The 19590-nt window shown below is 39.2% G+C and overlaps 1 protein-coding gene across 1 annotated transcript in view; it reads right to left on the bottom strand.

Moving 5' to 3' along the window:
- The window catches only part of cep192 (centrosomal protein 192), a 50913-nt gene that overhangs the window by 5293 nt on the left and 26030 nt on the right, over positions 1–19590 (bottom strand). Inside the window, exons 32-51 of the mRNA XM_059339427.1 lie at positions 19053–19145; positions 18656–18774; positions 17279–17476; positions 16731–16821; positions 15874–16053; positions 15070–15330; positions 14420–14541; positions 12899–13008; positions 11570–11732; positions 11263–11353; positions 11002–11080; positions 10711–10834; positions 10241–10346; positions 9913–10141; positions 9098–9174; positions 8731–8826; positions 4073–4192; positions 2375–2487; positions 1404–1530; positions 314–372 (exon numbers count right to left, since the gene is read on the bottom strand). Of these exons, the coding sequence (XP_059195410.1) occupies positions 314–372; positions 1404–1530; positions 2375–2487; positions 4073–4192; positions 8731–8826; positions 9098–9174; positions 9913–10141; positions 10241–10346; positions 10711–10834; positions 11002–11080; positions 11263–11353; positions 11570–11732; positions 12899–13008; positions 14420–14541; positions 15070–15330; positions 15874–16053; positions 16731–16821; positions 17279–17476; positions 18656–18774; positions 19053–19145 (2558 nt within the window). The remainder of the gene's footprint in view (positions 1–313; positions 373–1403; positions 1531–2374; positions 2488–4072; positions 4193–8730; positions 8827–9097; positions 9175–9912; positions 10142–10240; positions 10347–10710; positions 10835–11001; positions 11081–11262; positions 11354–11569; positions 11733–12898; positions 13009–14419; positions 14542–15069; positions 15331–15873; positions 16054–16730; positions 16822–17278; positions 17477–18655; positions 18775–19052; positions 19146–19590) is intronic.

Genomic DNA, 19590 nt, shown 5'->3' on the forward strand with positions numbered 1-19590 from the left:
CAGTGAGCAGTCGCAATGGGAAAATAAATACCACAGAGTCTAAGTTAGATCGCAGAGCGTGTCTTGAGCTATATTTACTATTCATTAATTAGCATTGATACCTAGCTACTTATTTCCACAACAGAAACCTATTTAGAACCAGCTCTAACAGTAGACAAAAAAAAACTAAAATGAAGCACAGTAACAAGTAAAAACACAAGTAGACACTTATCATATTGATGGATTATAAACCTGATTTCCAATGTGTCACATTGCTACTATTTAATGTGCAGAATGGAGAGTTTCTGACAGTGATAATGACCATAGGACTCACCTCAGGGAATATTTGGAATGCTTGATGTGGAAGGGCTCCACAGGGTTTACAAATGTCAGCTGCAAGTCAATTAGAGAAGCCACACATCAAACATCAAATCCATGCAAAGCACTACAACAATTGTTAGGAGTTGTCACATTTATCATTCAGTGCAATAATATTGAGACGGTCATGCAATTTGTATTAGGCATGATATGGAATAACAGTAGTGGTGTCATGGTTCCCCTAATTTGTGATTCAATTAGACTTTAGATTTTAAGGTCACGATTTGGTTACATTTTCTTTTTAACTTTTTTTGTCAGCACTGAAAGCTTCGCCATTGTTAGACCATCAAGTCTTGATTTGTTAAGATCAACAGATCATTGATTTTATGCTGTGACAACCAGTGATAGGAAAGCTACTTTGAAAGCATCGCTTTTCATGCCACCAATTACTTCAAATTGGAAGAAGTTGAACAGCAAAGCTCTATTGAGTTTATTGCAAAAAAGTGCCCACTTTTTTAACAGGGGATACATAAACAAAATAACCCAGTTTTTAAATGGGAAAGTGCAAACAATGTTAGCTTTGGTTTTATATACAATGTCTATCGGTCAGACACCTGCCTAGGAGTGCCTGCACAGCAGTCTTATATTTTATGTCCCAAAATTGTTTGTACTTTCAGAACTTAACTACACAAAAAAAGGCAAAAAGTAATATTACTACTTAAATCTGTAGGCAAATATAAATGTATTTAAACCACCATAAAGTTGCAAAATGTAGCTAAAGTTTTTTGCCGTCATTTACATTGTCAAATGTCAGCTATCGCTGATCCTGCTTTTGATTAGCATCATTAAAATTGAAAGCAAATCGCTGAGTTGAAGTCACCCCTAAATATCAATGTCCAAGATGACATGGTGTATTCTTCAACTGAAGCTAAAGAAAGACTTAAACCATGTTATAAAGAGACACTTGCTTTAACTCTGACAGCTCATCATTATCTAGAATAGATAGTGTTGCATATTTATATACTGTAATTCAGTTTCTGCTGCAGTAAGTGAGACCGTAAGCAATTTTCCTTCTCATGTCCTCATGAGAATAAGGCATGCCTCACCTCATGTGCGCCAGACGAGTTGTTCCGGATGTTGACCTTCAGAGTGCTGGATTCACCCACCCGTGTAGCTGGGAAGGTGTAGAGATCCTGTGGAGAATACACACCCCTCCGCACAGCCTCCTCCTGACTGAGAATTAGAAATTGTGTGATTAAATAGAAAGCATTACCATCTCAGCAAAACAAGCACCAAGGGATGACACACCTACTCTAAAACATAACCTACTGTACATTAAAATCAGTAATTACAGTGGCTTAAATTTAAATTATAATACTGTTATTCTCTCACACTGGCTCACGGGTCATATCATTGACATCCTATGGCAATGTAGTGTTGTCACGCCAGGAGACAATAAAGCAGAGTGGTATCACATTATGACATGAGGTTTGTTACGACAGTAAGTTTCAACATTTTAACATGAACATTTTCAGGTTATAACACGATATTTTCAAGTTATAACAACATACAAGCTTATTATAACAATATACGGTTTATTTGTTATGAAGCTTAAAACTTTTTAAACGTTATAACGTAAGTATATTATGCTTGTGGAGAATGGATCATATAGCCCATCAACACAAGGATGAAGTAAAACTAAATTAAATAGAGCAAATGAGCCATATTCTTTCATTTATCCCTTCTCTGCAAGAATAATGATATACTCTATTATCATGTTAATCATGTTGACATGGAATGTTTTACAAGCAAACAATACACTTTATCACATTATTATCATCATAATAATAAAAGTTTAGAACAATAGCTTTTCACATTTTGACATGAAACATTTCACTTTATTACTTGTTAATTGCTATAATGTGAAACGTTTTGTTTTAAACACGTGATGACATATTGTTATAACGATTCATTTTTCATGTTATAATGTCATACGGATGTATTTTTTATTTCCTGGTGTGGGCACTACGCTGGTGAGGGTTATATGCTTGTTTAGTTTCAGCTAAGCAGGTCTCACCTGGTTTTGCATGCTGAGGCATCAACTCTCTTCCTAGTCTTGACTGTGGCCTCTGTCTTCACCAGAGAGCAATCTCCTTCCTGTGGTCCTTCAACTGGTCCAGACTTTATTCCCTTTATACACACAAACAAAACTTAAGGATCTAATGCTTTTAAGTGAGCATTTTCATGTACAAATGATGTGGGTTTGGGAGTGTACCAAGTAGTTAATAAATATCATTGATTTTTGTTCACAAGGTCTGATAAAGAGGGTAGATCAATCTGTCTAATGTAGATTTGGACATTTTTCTGCTTTGGAAATAAGTATGAAACACAAAGTAAGCAAAGTAGGGGGGATGCATTGTTGTGTTTAGACAGGACACTCATTCAGTGTATCCTGGCTTGGCAGTTGTCCACTTCGCTTTGCCTCACTACAGGGGTGCACCCGGGCTCAGTGCTGGGGCCCCTACTATTCTATCTACACCATCTCCCTGGGTCAGGTTATTCACTCACATGGCTTTTCCTATCACTGCTATGCAGATGAAAGTAAGCTCTATTTGTCATTTCCTCCTGATGACCCCTCAGTCTATGTGCGGGTCTCTGATTGCCTCTCAGACATAGCCACATGGATGAAGGCACATCACCTCCAGCTGAACATCTCAAAAACTAAACTGCTGGTACTCCCAGCTAAACCTACAATACACCATGACATCAACATCAAAACTGACTCCCTGTGTCTCAATCATAACCCCTAAGTGAGAAACTTAGGGGTTTTGATAGATGACCAACCAACCTTTTCCAGTCATGCTGCTTTGCACTTTACATCAGAAAAATCAGACCTTAACTTACTCGACATGCTACTCAACTCCTGACACAAGCTGTCGTCATTTCAAAACTTGACCACTGTAATGCCCTCCTGACAGGCCTGCCAGCCTGCACAGTGAAACCCCTTCAGATGATCCAAGACGCGGCGGCACGCCTGGTCTATAACCAGCCAAAAAGGTTACATGTCACACCGCTGCTCATCGAGCTTCACTGGCTACCTGTTGCAGTCTGCATCAAATTCAAATCTCTAATGCTTGCCTACAAAGTTGTCTCTGGTACTGCACCTACCTACTTGAACGCCTTGGTACAGGCATATGCTACCTCACGACCGTTGCGCTCTTCCAATGAATTGACGCCTGGCTCTGCCATCCGTTCGTTCTAGGCAATCCAAACTCTTTGCATTTGTTGTTCCCCGTTGGTGGAACGCACTACCAGTTCCTAGTAGAGCAGGGGCGTCCCTCTGTACCTTTAAAAAACTCTTGAAGACCCAGCTCTTCAGAGAGAACATCCTCTCTTAGCACTACACAACAATTCTACTTCATCACTAGCACTTATTGCTGCACTAATGCCTCTTATTGCACTATACCTTAATTGCTTCCCTTTGCTAAATGACTAAATGGTTAAGGAGAGCAATAAGAAAAAAAAAGTATGTAGTAGTATGACACCAAAGTGGAGCTATAGTGACTCATATAATTATAGTGACTTTTAGTGAACAAAATACAGCAGGAATTAAAAAAGAAAAAAGAAGATGAAACCACAATTGTTTGATAGTTACTGTATTTTGAGCAAAATTAAACCTACAGAAAAAAACAACATTAACTCCTTTACTATAAAAGGACATATGATCTATGTAGTATTGAGTTTGAATCCCAATAAACTATAAATGATTCCTTACAGTGCCACAGAGTTGGAAGCGGATTCTGGTTTTCTGCTGGGGTTCAGACACAGGGTGGCACTCCAAGTCCCAGAACTGGGCATAGTCCCCTCTGTCCCTGGGCAGAAAAGTAATAGGCACCTGCAAGAGCAAGAAAAAGATAAGGAAAAACACATGAATCAATATAACTGCTTGTTATTCTCTTATGTTCATAAGCAATTTGTAATGTGTAAGGTAAATTTCCAGTGAAATGTAGTCCTGTTAGATTATTGAATTTGGAAAAAAAGGAGTGTAATAATGGGTACATGTCATGGAGGTCTTGGGCAGTGCCCTTAACTAAGATCCTAGTTGTTTGAGGGAAGAAGTTCTTCCTGAGCCACTTAGTGCTGGTCTGGTGTATTTGGTATTCGGCCATATTCTTCTAGTACCTGGTGTATACAGTGTATTCTAAAGCAATGTAGAGCAACACCTATTGTATGTTTAGTTGAACAAACCAGGCAGTGATGTTCCCTGAGGGGAAACAGTCAATACTTTCTTTCTTATCCCTGAATTAGTATGCAGAGCCAACACCAAGGACACTAAGGTGGTTGAAGCTGTCCACCCTCTCCACCGAGGATCCATCAATAGGGGCATAGTTCCTTCCCTGCTTCTTTTCAAAGTCCATTATCACCTTTTCAGTCTCCAAAACGTTAAGGAGTAGGTTGTTGTCCTTACATCAGCTGGCCAGGTCTATTTCTCTCAGCTAAGCTTTTTATTGTTTTCTGTGATTAAGCCCTTTACAGCTGTGCCATCAACAAACTTGGTAATAATGTTGAAATCGGATATTGCTACACAGTTGTGTACAGGGAGTTCAAGGGAACTAAAAAAGAAGCCCTGTGGTGCTCCAGTGTTGAGGAGGGTCCGGTGCGCTGGGTAATGAGGAGCAGATAATCCGTGACGAGCCTTTTCAAAGCACTTTATTACTGGAGGTGAGTTCCACTGGGCCGTAGCCATTTAGGTAAGCTGGTCTCGTTTTCTTGGGCACAGGAATGGTGGTGATTTCTTGAAGCACACGAGTGTGACGAACTGAACCAGGAGCAGGTTGAATATCATTGTAAACCCTGGCACTAGTTGGTCAAAACATAGTTTAAGGACCTTCCTACTGTTACTGTATGGTCCAGCAGCTTTATTGGTATTTACATACTTAAGAAGCCCCACTGATATCATGCTCAAGAAGGGAGATGGTTGTGAAAAGTGCACCTACCTATCCATTAACCTTCGCTTCAGCTGTTTTGCTTGTTGACTGCCAATGGCTAACATTTGTTTGTTACTCCAAACCATCTGAGAGGCCATCATGGGAAATTGTTTGAAAAAGGGCAGGCACTTTCAAAATTACTTAAATACTACCAGCTGAGCCGGTAGCTGATGTTGGAGATGGTGGGTCCTCACAGGAAGGACACCGATTGGTCTAAACCACCATTGGCTTGAAAACAAATAGATTAGTTGAAGCCCGGCAAGAAGGACTTTCTTGTGACCCGCGATCCACGGGTGCAGTCGAGAAAATCCAGTTGTAGGTTTTCATCATCCCTGCTCTTCTTCCATGGTAGGCTGGTGCTTTATAAAGGCTGGTGCTTTATAATTGTCCATGTTTCCAGACAACAACCCTTAATTGTAGGCTGCAGTGTATGATTTTATGGCATCCCAGATGGTTCAGTTAATCCAGGATGTTAAATGATTTAATGGTAGTTTGGGTTAAAGTTGCTTCTGTTGTTTTACGAATTAAATCCAAGGCAGTGAATCCATTGATGTCATTCACTGATGTCGATGGTGGTGTCCTACCCAAGACTGCATCCTGTCGTGCAAACTGTAGGGTGGGTTCTATTTGGCTTGACCATTTCCTGACATCGTAGTTTGTTTACATACTTTGATTTCAACAAGATGGCTGCATGGTCACTCTTTGCGAACACAGGCAGCCATTTTCAAATGGCATATATCAGTGATCCATATTTTATATTGCCCCTATGACACAGTCAATAGCTTGATGGTAGTCCAATGGGATTACCCTCTTAAAGTTATGCCTGATTGAAGTCTTGAGCAACCATCAGGATTATCTGCCTGTGAGCTGTTCAATTATTTACCGAGGTCCAGTGGGGCAGCCTCTGTCATTGCTTGTGGTGGAACGTAGACTGATTTTATAATAACCAATGTAAATTCCCTTGGTAGAAAGTGTGGTCTCTTTATCAGGTGAGCAGGAACAGCATAGCATTTTAATAGTCCTACTGTCACACAAATTCTACATTCATCATGAAGCATACACATAATTTCTTGCCAGAGTCCTCTGTTCTGTCAGATCAGTAAATAGAAAAAAAATCGCTTGGCTGAATGGCACTGTCTGTGATTCCAGGACTTAGCCAAGTTTCTGTGAAGCAAAGGACATTACAATTCCCAATATCCCATTGGGAACTGCTGCAGGCATGGAGATCGTCCAGTTTATTATCCAACACCTATTTATTGGCTAGCACAGGGCTTGGCAGAAAAGATCCATGTGGTTGGGATCACAGCCAGTGTTTAATTTCTCCATGCTTGCCTTGTTGCATTCTCCAAGCTGAGATTGATACAGAGATGTTTTTTCTTGTCCATGTGGTTTGGATTGTAGCTGGTGCCCATCTTCACTTTTAAATCAGTGTTTACAAAGCAGTGAGTTGATTTCTCTATTCTGATGAGTGACTCATAGTCATATGTTATTATTATTTTGTAGAATGGAAACACAAAGTCTATTCAGGATGCTATAAACATCAGCCTTCTAATTAAACTCAAAGAGCCTGTGTGGCCACATATACCAAGTCCAAATCGAAGTCAGCTGTCTACATTGAAATGTTTCAGTCCGTATTTTAATTAATGAAGTATTGTAATTAAGTATTGCTTGTTTCACTAAGAGAACGGCTAATCCAGTCAAATGTTGTAAATCTTTTGAGGTTAGTCCATCCATCTTACCCTCCATTAGACTTGCTATCGACCTTAATGAGGACTTTATAGCCTATTTTGTGCACAAAAAATCTCTAGATGTCCCCAAAATCATCCCATCTCTGGTACTTTGAAGTGTCAACTGTAGCACTGCCCAGTCACTCCACAGCCATGCCAGTACATTAACATTACAGCTCATATTCTGTAGTTTGTGTGGGATGATATAGATAAGATAGTTAAGTGGCAAGCTATACTGAGTTGTTCCGTTTTGAGAGATACACGCAGACCCTGTATTCCTATGCTTAAGCACCACTTTACCGTAGCTGTGTTACGTTGTGTTTTGGTTTAAATTAAAAATGTATGATTATGACAGCAACAACTAAAAACAGTTTACTGTAAGCCAAGTATACAGAACCAAAGTATACAGAATATTAATTTTCTGGGAGGGGGACTGAACAGTTGAATCAGATAGAGAGCAAACTTCTGTGGAAACTGGAGGTCAAGAAAGAGGCTGTCTAACCCAGGCAGCAACCTGAGCAGTGAGGCAAACCAGGAAGTGCCTTCAGCTGCATCCTACCAAAAGTTCCAGCAAGGGGTGCTGACGAAGGTTGCAGAAGTATTTGGGTCCATTCATTTCAATACAAAATGAGGAAACTTCCCACTTGATTTATTCCATCAGAATGTTTTTAGGATAACACTATGGTCTCAAACGCTTGTAAAAAAAAATATTCTTCAAGACAATATGAAGTGTGAATAATGGCCCCATTTAGAAGAAAATAGAAGATAAACAATCATATGATTTGGGGCGTGGCTACTTTTGATTGACAGGTCACTAACAAGGCGAGTTATTTATTTTATTTTTTTAAGGACATTTACTGGTTTGGTCTCATAACTTTGACCCTTTCACACAGCATTTCACTTAATGACAGTTTATTTGAACGTTTTGTTCATTAAAATGTCTTGTTCAGCGTTTGGTTGGAGAGTCGCTGTTAACTTTTCTTAGGTAAGTAATGAACATTTTGTTTTTGTTTTTTGCTAGCCAAAACTAACATCCCAGTTAATGCTACAGTTAATGCTAACATGAATTAGCAGCGGCTTCTCTCTGTCAGGTTGAAGTGTAGAGAGGCGTGTAGTCAGTGATCAGATCCCTCTCACTCCTCCACAGTCCATATATGTTTCCGAAAACAAGATGGCAACACAAGATGGCAGCGAGTGTAACGCTGAACTCGATGCCTGACATCACAGTCACTACGTCCAGTATTTATACAGTCTATGGTCTAACCACCACAAGATAAAGCAAATGGTATAATGGATAAAATGGTGTACATATATAGAGATATTTTTTGTAGGTGGGTCTTTTTTTAGGTGGCTAAAATACATTTTGCTGCTGCCCCCCCATCCACAAAAGTACATTGCTTTGCTTCTGTGCTGGTACTCCCGCCTTCTCTAAACTGGTGAAGGGGGGCTGAACGTTATCTACTGTAGGCAATACATTGACTGTTCATGAGTACCTCATACAACCTCCAATCCAAACTATCCTTTTAACATAATCAATGGAGCATGGATGATCGTTGGTCCTTCAACTAAGAAAGGCCAGTATCATAAGATAATTTTCCCAGTAACCTATGTCATATGCAGTCTCTCTCTTGAGCCAGCCCTTTTAAAAAGGGATGGGACAAGAATTATTGGGAAAACAAAAATAGAACTGACAATTCTAGTTGGATGTGATCACGTACCTGCATTTTCTCATGAGCTCCCAGAGTGCCTGAGACCCTGGGGCACCTGAAAGCAGTGTAAGTGGCCCGGTAAACATCCCCAGTGTTGTCAACCCCCTGAGGAGAGAAAAGGCGCCACAGCTTGATCTTAGTATATTTCTCAATGACCAGCAACACAAAACAACAAGATTAAAGCAAAAACATCTGAATGTTAAACCTACTTAATAAACCTATTACCAAAGTGAGTCATGAGACCAAACTATAATTTAAACAAGCTAAATTTAAAAAAGGAACTCAACTACATAACAAATAAAAGAATTTGATTCTGGTGGATAATAAGGAGAAAAACAGAAAACAGAAGAGGTAATAAAATGATTGAAAAAAGCACCTTGACATATGGAGGAGCAAATGATGAGAGGTACCACCTCACTTCCACTTCCCCATTCTGCACCTCCAGCTGGGCCTCTGAAGTAGAGGAGCAACAGAGAGTTTAAGTCTCCTACAGGTATACACACAGTATGCTCCCTAGAAAGTATGACTTCAAAAGATGGAAAAGTTTTTTCACTTTATCAGGCTTCTAGATCAGGGGTCGGCAACATTTACTAACAAAAGAGCCATTGTTGGCCAAAAAAAAAAAAAAAGAGAAAAATGTCGGAATGGAGCCGCTAACCTTATTATGAGCGTCACAATGAAGATAAAACAACCTACTCAGTCCAAATTAGCCTATCAACATTACTAATAGGCCATAATTAGCATTTATTAATTTGATTTTGTAAGAAATATCTCAGGAGATTTGGAATCATAAGCTTGCCTAGCTAGAAAAACTCAAAACTACACTTGAAATTGACAAAATTTAGAGGTTAAGGCGCCGGGCTGTAGACTTTCATGAGTTTCAAAAGCTCTGGTGCACATTTTAATGCCATATATTAGCTGCACATTTTTACAATTGAATCAAATTCCAATGGGCTGACGCCAATGATGAATACAAATAAAAATGTAAAGAAAACAGTAATTCATCTTGTATAATTATTTTGTCACAGCCACATGGAGCCACTGCAGCCGGTCTGAGGAGTCACATGCAGCTCTGGAGCCTCAGGTTACCTACCCCTGATCTAGATGATCGTGTTAATGCTGGTCAGATTTGACAATTATGTGCTGCTGTATTGCACAGCCCAGGTGTAGGTCCTCTGGTCACCTCCCTACCTGATGTTTCCCCTGAGGTTGTGGTGGGGAACATGATGGTCTTGTTGCCGATATCCACCAGTGCTTGAGGTGTCTCTGGGGTCTGTGGGGGTAAGGACGGTTTGGCATGGAGCCTGGTCACAGGGAGCACTGGGGTGGCAGCCTGAGGAGGAAGGGCTGCCAGAGTTGTGTCTGCTGGGGCCGCAGACACATCCAAGGCCAGGTCCCCACGAATCTGGACCTTAATAAACTGAACCAGCAGCCACAATGTACACGTTAAGCTCCAAGACAAGATTCATGATCGACTTGTTTCAAGGTTTGAAAGTTGTATTTCCTAAATTTTCCATACCTTCTGTTGGCTGTCACACTGGACATATATCTGTCCACTCCATGGCAACAGGGCAGATTTAGTTGCTAGCGAAGGGTTAGGGCTGATCAAAATCTGGATGTGGCACCTTGTTTAACAATAATATAAAAAGAAGTTAAAAAATAAAAACAGGACACAAGTGGAATCATTAAAATCATTTACACACAGTCACATAGGAATAGACCTTTTTCCAGTTATTGTTCATTTAGTGAAGTTATAATGACAATAGTTGGAAAGGGCAGCACTGCCACTGTACCAAAAAACATTAAAATAATAAGATAATAATATAATAATAAGATTATGGAATGACCACATGCACTGTGGTAAATGCAAATGAAACAAAGTAAACATAAATAAATCCAGCAAACATGATGCAAGATGCAATTCTAACCCCAAACCCTTTACTTTACCACAGCCGATATATTTTACTGGTCAACAAAGTGTATTCTTACTGAGGCTCAATAACTCCATGCTGAGGGGTGATGGTGAGGCAGTGAGCTGGCCAGGACAAATCAAAGTTCAGCTCTCTGGATGTATTGTTCCGAATCTGAACCTGACTGGTGGTGGCTGAGCCATCTAAAAACAGCAACAACAGCAAAAGCAATCAGATGCCATTGCAGAGTCATTCACCTATGGTTTGGAGGGAATTGCTTCACCAACTATACTCAAAAAACTGAAGTAGAATTCAAAGCCAAGGTGATCAATGTCACATGATATGCTTTGGAAATCTAGATTTTACTCACTGATGGTGGGAGCTGCAAGGACAAGTTGTTCTGGATGGATGGTCCAAGGCTCAGACTGCCTGTGAAAAGGCTCTGAAGCCTGAGGGTGAAAAATAATAAATAAAAACGCTATTTTTAAAAATCATATAATAAAAATAACTTTATTTATATAGCACCTTTGCAATGAAAATAATGTTTCATCTTATCCGGTAGCAACAGCACTAAAAACAATCAACAGACAAAAAAAAAACATTTCCGTACAATAAAGAGGGCGTATGGTACCTTCAAGATAGGCTCTGCCACACTCAGTGCTGGACCTTGGGGACCTTTCACTGGCAGCACATCCAGAGACACATTGCCATTTGCCAATCCACTGGGAATAACACAACATTCACAAAATATATATATAAAAAATATATATATATACAGACCGATAATCTGACATTACTTTTACCACATCAGTAAACGTAGTAAGTATAACATGTACACAAGCTATGCATTTTCCCCACACATTTTCCAAATGGACATACTATTACTATTACTATGCTATTCGTTTATTACAGTGTGTTAGAAATAAGTCTGACAGTACCTGTTTGTCTCTGAACTTTGTCTGGCAGAGGGTAGCAGCAGCTCAGTGTGGTCACTCTGCTCATAGTCTGTGCTCTTTGTACTTCCCAGCAACAACACCACTACCTTACTCATGTTTCCATAGAAAATGTGAGCTTCATTGGGCCGTTGGGGCAGGTCATATGCTAAAAGAAAAGGTAAATGATTAGACACTGCCAAAAGTTTTAGACATGAATTCCATCAACTGAATGTGTTGCTTCTAGTATTTTCGTTGTACCTTACAAGAACCTCTTGGGACTTGAGGGCAAAAACTTGAGACTTATTGTGACTTGCAAAACGATGACTTGGTCCCACCTCTGCTATTTACTATTGGCAAAACTAGTTACAAGTAGTAAGTAGTAGTACTGAAATGTGAAAATTGAGGGTGCTCCCATTAGGATTTTTGGGGCCACAGGGTCTATTTGAAGCCTCCCTTTTTAATCGTGTTGCATCATTTATTTACTGGCAATTATTGGCCAAATAGAAATCTGACTCAGTTCTCCATCATACAATAATATTGCCATTTATGTACAATACATTCTGATGTGCTGGAGATAAACATAAAAAGTGATTGAATACTAACCTAAGGTCTGAAACAAGTCTAATGATAAAATTCTTATCTAATTTAATCTCTAATCTTTAAAAGGCACTTGTACAGGTCACATTTAATTAGTTAATTAAAACATTTATCCAGTGATTTGATATTTTAGACACATTGAATTTCATATATTAAGGCAATTTTTACTTCAAATTAATTATAGGCGGTCGTGGGCGGCTGTGACTCAGTTGGCAGAGTGGTCGCCCACTGATCAGAAGGTCGGTGGTTAGATCCCTGACCATGGCAACCTACATGTCGAAGTATCCTTGGGCAAGATACTGAACCCCAAATGGCTTCCGATGCTGCGATGAACGAATTTCGGATGGTGGCAGGTGGCACCAGTGTGCCCTGGTAGCCTCGGCCACAAGTATGAATGTGTGTGAGAACGGGTGAATGAGCGCAGTCTGTAGTGTAACGCACTTTGGATAAAAGCGCTATAAAAGTGCAGTCCATTTACCATTATTGATTGTTGTATCAAAGTTATTGCTGAAATATGGTTCTTTTTTTGTCATTTTCGCACTTGTCATGTAACAGCAAGAATATAAACAATTTATATCTTTAATCCGATTATTCGATTGTTTTTAAGAATTGTTCTGGAGGCTATTGGAAATGTGTTGATGTATTAGGTCTAAATACACTATTAAAGAGAGTAAGAGGTATGATTAAAACAATATCGGCTAATGGAAAAGAATATGGATATAAAGGACAACTTACTCTCTGTAACATTTTCTTCTCCCAGGAACGTCTCATTGAAGTTGATGTTTTTCAGCAGACTATTTTCAGACAGAGCTTTGCGCACAGCCTCTGGTTTGCTCTGAAGCAATCTGAAACGACAAACACATCTTAGCGGTAACATATCAGCTCACTCACAAAAGCAGGAACATCTAGAACTGGATCTCTAGATACTCAGCACTTATAAAGATTCAGAACTATGTAGTATGTTTTTATTTTAATCCATCGTATTGATACACTTAAAAACACTTAAATAAACTTTCATAGCATTGGTGCTTTGTACAGTTGCCTGCGCAACGTTCAGGAGTAATTTTGGACCATTCTTGCTTTCAGAACTGCTTCAGCTCAGACATATGGATACGATGTCTGGTGTGAACGGCTCTCTGGAGGTCATTCCACAGCATCTCTACTGGATTGAGGTCTGAGCTCCGACTGGGCCACTCCAAAAGGCAGATTTACTTTTTTGAAGTCATTCTGAAGTAGATTCACTTTAATATTAAAGGTCATTGTCCTGCTGCCCCAAGTCATGATGCTCCCTCCATCATACTTCACTGTTGATGATGTCATATTGGAATGCAGGGCTCTTTTTACACCATTCGTAGTGCTGCGTGTTCTTCATGAACAATTCCACCATAGTTTCATCAGTCCACAAAACATTTTCCCAGTAGTGTTGTGGAGTGTCAATGTGCTTTTTTGGCAAATTTCAGGCATGCAGTGATGTTTTTTTTTTGGAAAGCAGCGGCTTCCTCCTTGGTGTTGGGCCATGGACACAACACCTGTTCAATCTTTCTGCGCTTTCTGCGTTGGGCCTTTGGAGTGAACTTGGCTGGGCGCCCACTTCTAGGGAAAGTAGCCACAGTATTTAGTCGTCTCCATTTGTGGACAATTTGTCTAACTGTGGACTGGTGAATACTTGAAGTCTTTGCTGTGCCTTTGTAACCCCTTACAGTCTGACGCAAATCGCAATTCTTGATCTCAGGTCTTTTTGAGAGTTGTCTTTTTTTGCGATGCATGGTTCACATGAACGGAGGCTTCTTGTGAATAAGTGATTGTTTTTAATAGATCAAAGTAGCTCGACACCTCACTCCAAACTTGTTTCATTGTTAGGACTCCAAGTTTTCTAATTCCTGACTCCAATTAGCTCATTAGCCAAAAGGTTCACTTACTTTTTCCACCAGCACTATGAATGTTTCATCGATATATTCAATAAAAACATGAAATATTATAATTGTTTGTGTGGTATTAGGTTAAGCACGTTGTGTAGGTCTATACATGGGACTTAGATGCAGATCAGATCACATTTTATGACAAATGAATGCAAAAAAGGAAAAAACTGGTCATTTTAAAGGGTTCACAGTTTTTCTTGCAACTGTATTAGAATTTTTTCCTTAGTAATGATAGTCGATTATTAAATCCAACCTGGCCTAATTCCCATACATGACAACTTTAATATTTAAATAGCATAAAAGCAAATTCTCTAAACTAAGCACTGGAAGGCCTCACCTCCTATACTGCTGCCTGGTGACCTCATCTCCACAAAACAGACAGACAGTAGCCAGCAGTGCACTGGCAGACTGACACAGGGCCTGTTCTCTTTGGGTGGACTTCATTAACACAGTGATCACCTGAAAACACAAATATCATTAGAAACATATCTCATATATATATATATATATATATATATATATCTATATATATATATATATCTATATATATATATATATCTATATATATATATATATCTATATATATCTATATATATATATCTATATATATATATATATATATATATATATATATATATATATATCTATATCTATATATCTATATCTATATATATATATATATCTATATCTATATCTATATATCTCTATATATCTATATCTATATCTATATATATATATATATATATATATATATTATATATATATGATATGTGTGTATGTCATTTTCAAACTTGCAAAAAAGGAAGCTATAACAATAAGATACTTTTCAAATACGGTAAATGTATTAAATATATAGTTATAAATCTAAATCAATGGCACTTAATTAATTCACAATAAGTGTTAGTGTTATGCTCATTAATTATTGTGTCTTGTGTAGAAATTGTTTTCCTGAACTAGAGTGTGGTTCATAGGAGTTGCATGTCCTACCTCTTGTGTCCTTTCCTTCAGAACGAACTGTGACGGGGTGAGGCTGATGACAGAGGGTTCCATAACTGATCGTGTCTGCATATCAGAGAAGGCCACGGCTTTAATGAAAGCTGCTCTGGAACCAGTGTTCCTCACACACAGACACACTTTGCTGACGCGACCAACAGCAATGTTGGTCAGTGTTGCCACATATCCGTCTGCCTGTTTCCTCTGATCCTCTAGGATGATGTTACTCGTCCCACCGTAGCCCGACAGTGGAATCTAAAGATGCAAAATATAGGAACCAAGTTAAACTACAGCCCAAGCCTTTCTATAGAAATTTTAAAAAATTGGCAAAGACACGGTAAAGAAATAAAGGCAAAGAAAGTAAAGTAAAGTAAAGTAAAGTAAAGAAGAAAGTAAGAGAAATACATAGTGATATATAGAGGTGTTGGGGGGGGGGGGGGGGGGGGGGGGGGGGTAGGACTGTTTGATATCAGTTCAGTTCGACTAAATGCTTTGTTGGTCAGTCTGTGGGTTTGACTCTCATTGTAGATAAATAAAAAGACTGAAGTGAGATAATTGATTGAGAATTTTCTCTTATTTGACAAAAAAAATTGAAAATAATTTTGTGGACACAAAATGCAGTTAAACAGTTAAATCCCAATATACTGTATCGCAATACTCATCATATTGCAAAATGCTTAAAATCGCAATAATATCTTGTGGCGACTCAAGTACCTGGTGATTCACACCTCTAGTGATATATGACAACAGAAAAAGAGGACAGAGACAACGGCAGAACTGAAATGGTTACATCCTTACAGTGAATTTGATCCCTGGCTGGGAAGGCCGGACACCAGACTGTTTGATCTCCAGCTTGGCTAACATGCAAGCTACCCGGGTGGGAGCAAAGAGCAGGTGCACAGTCACGTCCTCTCTCGGACGAATGGACAGCTCCCCATGTCGGGTCAGACGCTCTTCAGGACTGAACATACTCTGCAGCTGTGGTAGAATAAAATTGTTATACTTCACATTACAAAAGAGTAGAGATTTCAAATCAATTAGTCAAATGATCTGTTATGTTTTATAGCATTTCTGTTTTATTTGATGAGAAATTGTAAAAGGTTATAACATAGGACCCTAAAAGGCGATCTCCAGTGATTTTACACATCAAAGTCTGTGTAAAGCTCTAAGGGAGTAGTCAGTATTTACCTAAAAAAAAATAGGGATAGCTTTGTATAATAAAAGGATTGCAAACAAATGCCGAGCTGGTCTTCTTGCTGTTGTTGCATTGTTGTAGACTAAACTTAAGTAATCATAAAAAAATGTATGGGTCATGCACCTATACATCCTCCTACTTGATCTACAACTATCAGACTGAGCTATAACATGCTAATCCATACAAAATATGAAGTAAAACAGTGTTAAACAAATTGCACTTTGTTGTATGATAGATGAGCATTGCCCCTACTGCTATGCTTTGCTACTATGTATTTGCAGAGTTGTCAGTGGATGAATTGCTCCCCAATAATGGTGGAAAAACACTGTGTCAGTGTTATTCCACCAGAAGAAACTGATTTACCAGCATCCCAATCTTACTGTTTTTCTCTTTATGCAATCATAAAGAAAAAAAACCCTGTCCTAGATGGAATAGTGTTGTGTGGCAACATTAAAACTACCTGAAAACAGTCCTGGTCTTGACCACGAATAAGCAACCGTAGCTGCTGTGTGGCGTTGGTCGAGTTGTTCCTTAAAACCAGCTTCTGTTGGCTGAAAAACAACAGTAACTGTCAATTTTATGACAACATTTAGTGAGCAGGAGTTTTTTGTTAAACTTTGACAAGCTTTGATTTGAGATTGAAAGTCATTAATATCCTTATTTGAGTTGAATATTCAAGTCAAACCTGGATTCAGTCAAGCCTTTAAAGAATGCATCCATTCTAAGAGAGATTTAGCCTTCTTACTGCCGACTTTACTTTACCTCCCTTCAATGTGTATGAATGAATTGTGCATTATGTTGAAATAGCTTCTGAGAAATAACACTCCCTTTAGACGCCCACTGTCCCTTCTCATGAATAACATTATACAAGCCTTAATAGAATAAGGTGAGCCACTACGCCTTGAGATTTTATTGATTACTTACCAATGAATAATTGATACCTATAAAAGGTACTTTTTCTGTAACCAAGTAAAAATGAAATTAATGAAAAACTGAAAAGTTGCTTACACAGCTCGTCCCAGGGTGACCCCTCCCCAGGCTACGAACTGTTTATTAGAGAGAATTGGTGGAATATCACTGGCGACACCTGGACCAATCATGGTAGCAGAGGGAATGGCAGGTTTCCCAGAGTCCTCTGGAGAAACTTCTCCCTTCAGGGTGACCTCATACTGAGGACCTGATGGCAGCACCAAGACAGTGAGAAGGCTGCAACACAACAAGAATGACCATATAATCTCGGTTAGAGAGTTGAGATGTCTACTGAATATGCAAGATGTTTTGGGATCTTCAAAAATATAACACAGAAGGGAAAAAGGATTGGATATATCTTACTGCCAAAACAATAAATAAATTTACTTATGCACACAACCATGTTACTGGGTGTGGAGGGCTCAACGGGAGTACATGTTTTCATGCACTGCAGTAACCTGGTTACTGTAATCCCCACACCAGGGCTGGGATATTGATAGGCATGTTTCCATTAGGGATTTTTCAATCTAGTGAGCCACAATGGGTGTGGCTTGGGAGAGAGGATCTGCGCAGGATCCGCTCAACTTCACCAGTTAGCGGCTCATGAAGTACCTGCCTCGGGTAGGTATTTTCTGAGCTGCTACTAAGTCATCGACGATTGAATACAGTTGAAGCAGCAATATTGCATGCGTGATTCATTTGCAGACTAGAGCAGACTGGACGCTGAGGGGTTAACATCTCCTGATCTGCTGACTGCAGCTGGGAGAGACTGCTGCAGGAAGACTGGACCACTTGTGAGTGCTACTCATTAAGAAGGGTAGGAACGAGTCTCTAAAAGTCTCCAATAACATCAGAAAAAGTTGCTATATTTGTCGCTAGTGGCTTTTTTGAAAAAGAGTTGTTAGAGGGTTCTGAATAGTCGCTAAATATAATGACAAAGTCGCTAAATTGGTAACACTGCTTGCCACATTCGAACTAGCCACTACAAAAATACCTTTATGGGAACAGAGGCCGAGGAGAACAAACTATTGGATGTAGCCAAAACACTCAGCTGCTTTCCAAAAAGTACTCAGTGGAAACACGCCTATTCATTAGTGGTATGAAATAGTGTTTTTGGCAGAATTTAAACAAACAGTAACTCTGTAAAGAAGTTTTGATTTTGAGGTCTCTTCATATCGTTATATTCGGTCTTTTGGAACAAGGACACAACCTTTCCTTTCATACCTCTGCACTGCTGTCACATCAGAACTTCCCTGTCTCAAGTCTTTGTCATACACATGCACTCTAATATACAATTGAAAGGTTGTTGCATGTTACAGATGGCCAACATTTCTAATTCTCTTTATCTTACTCCCAGTATGGAATAGATAGATGGAACTGTCTTGTTTACTGCAAAAGCAATAATTGTTTGTATACCTTTCCAGATATTTCTTGCTGCCCTGTGGATTGAATGAGACGATGATGCCTTGCTCCTCTCCCATTCTCAGGGACAGTTCATCAGGCGTCACAGAGAACCCGTCCTCAGTGTTACTGCTCTATAAACAGGAATAAAAGAGAGGCATTGGACGGTTTAAGGTTTTTGTTAAACTTTTCTCATTTCATATATGTATAAAATTTGAAACATAAGAGCACACATATCTAGCTGAGAAATAGAAGGACGCAAATGGGGATACAATGGGGAAAAACAAGAAAAAGAAAAACAGGAGTGAAATATCAATGAATCCCTGCTGTATGTGCCACAGTCTGAGCCCAAAATGTCACAGAGGCTTACCCAAAGCTCAGATCTAATAAGAAAAGTAAAGGTCAGAATTACCTTGAGTTTCAGCTGCACGTCAATGTTTCCTGCATTCTTTAATGGCAGCGTCTGTTGACTAGATTTACCCAGTGGAGCAGACAGACTGACAGTCTAGACAGAAGTAGCACAAAAAGCAGTCGACTGTCAACTCAAAAGTTCAACAAGGACTAAAAACTACTTTTACATCAAACTTTACTTCCAATACAACTGTGTGTATTCATTATTAATCTAGCAACTACACTTCTCAAATCAAATGCAGTTTGGAAAAATCAGACAATCATGATAAGCTCTGAAGAATTCAGAGTTCGCCTTTTGTACATTTGTATGACTTATCATTTTACAATTACAAGATTCCCCCTTTCTATGCAGCAGACGATCCAACCTTCAGGCTTACCAAATTACCTGGAAATTGTTAGAGGCTTAGAGGCTTTAACATAGAAATCTGAAGTAACGGAAAATCTTAATTTTCAAGTTGGTCTCTGATAACAGTCCCCGAGTGTCCTTCATATAGATCAGGGGTGGGCAATTCATTTTCCTAAGAGGCCACATGAGACAC

The sequence above is a fragment of the Centropristis striata genome, chromosome 8, assembly GCF_030273125.1.
Source record: "Centropristis striata isolate RG_2023a ecotype Rhode Island chromosome 8, C.striata_1.0, whole genome shotgun sequence".
Classification (NCBI taxonomy): Eukaryota; Metazoa; Chordata; class Actinopteri; order Perciformes; family Serranidae; genus Centropristis; species Centropristis striata.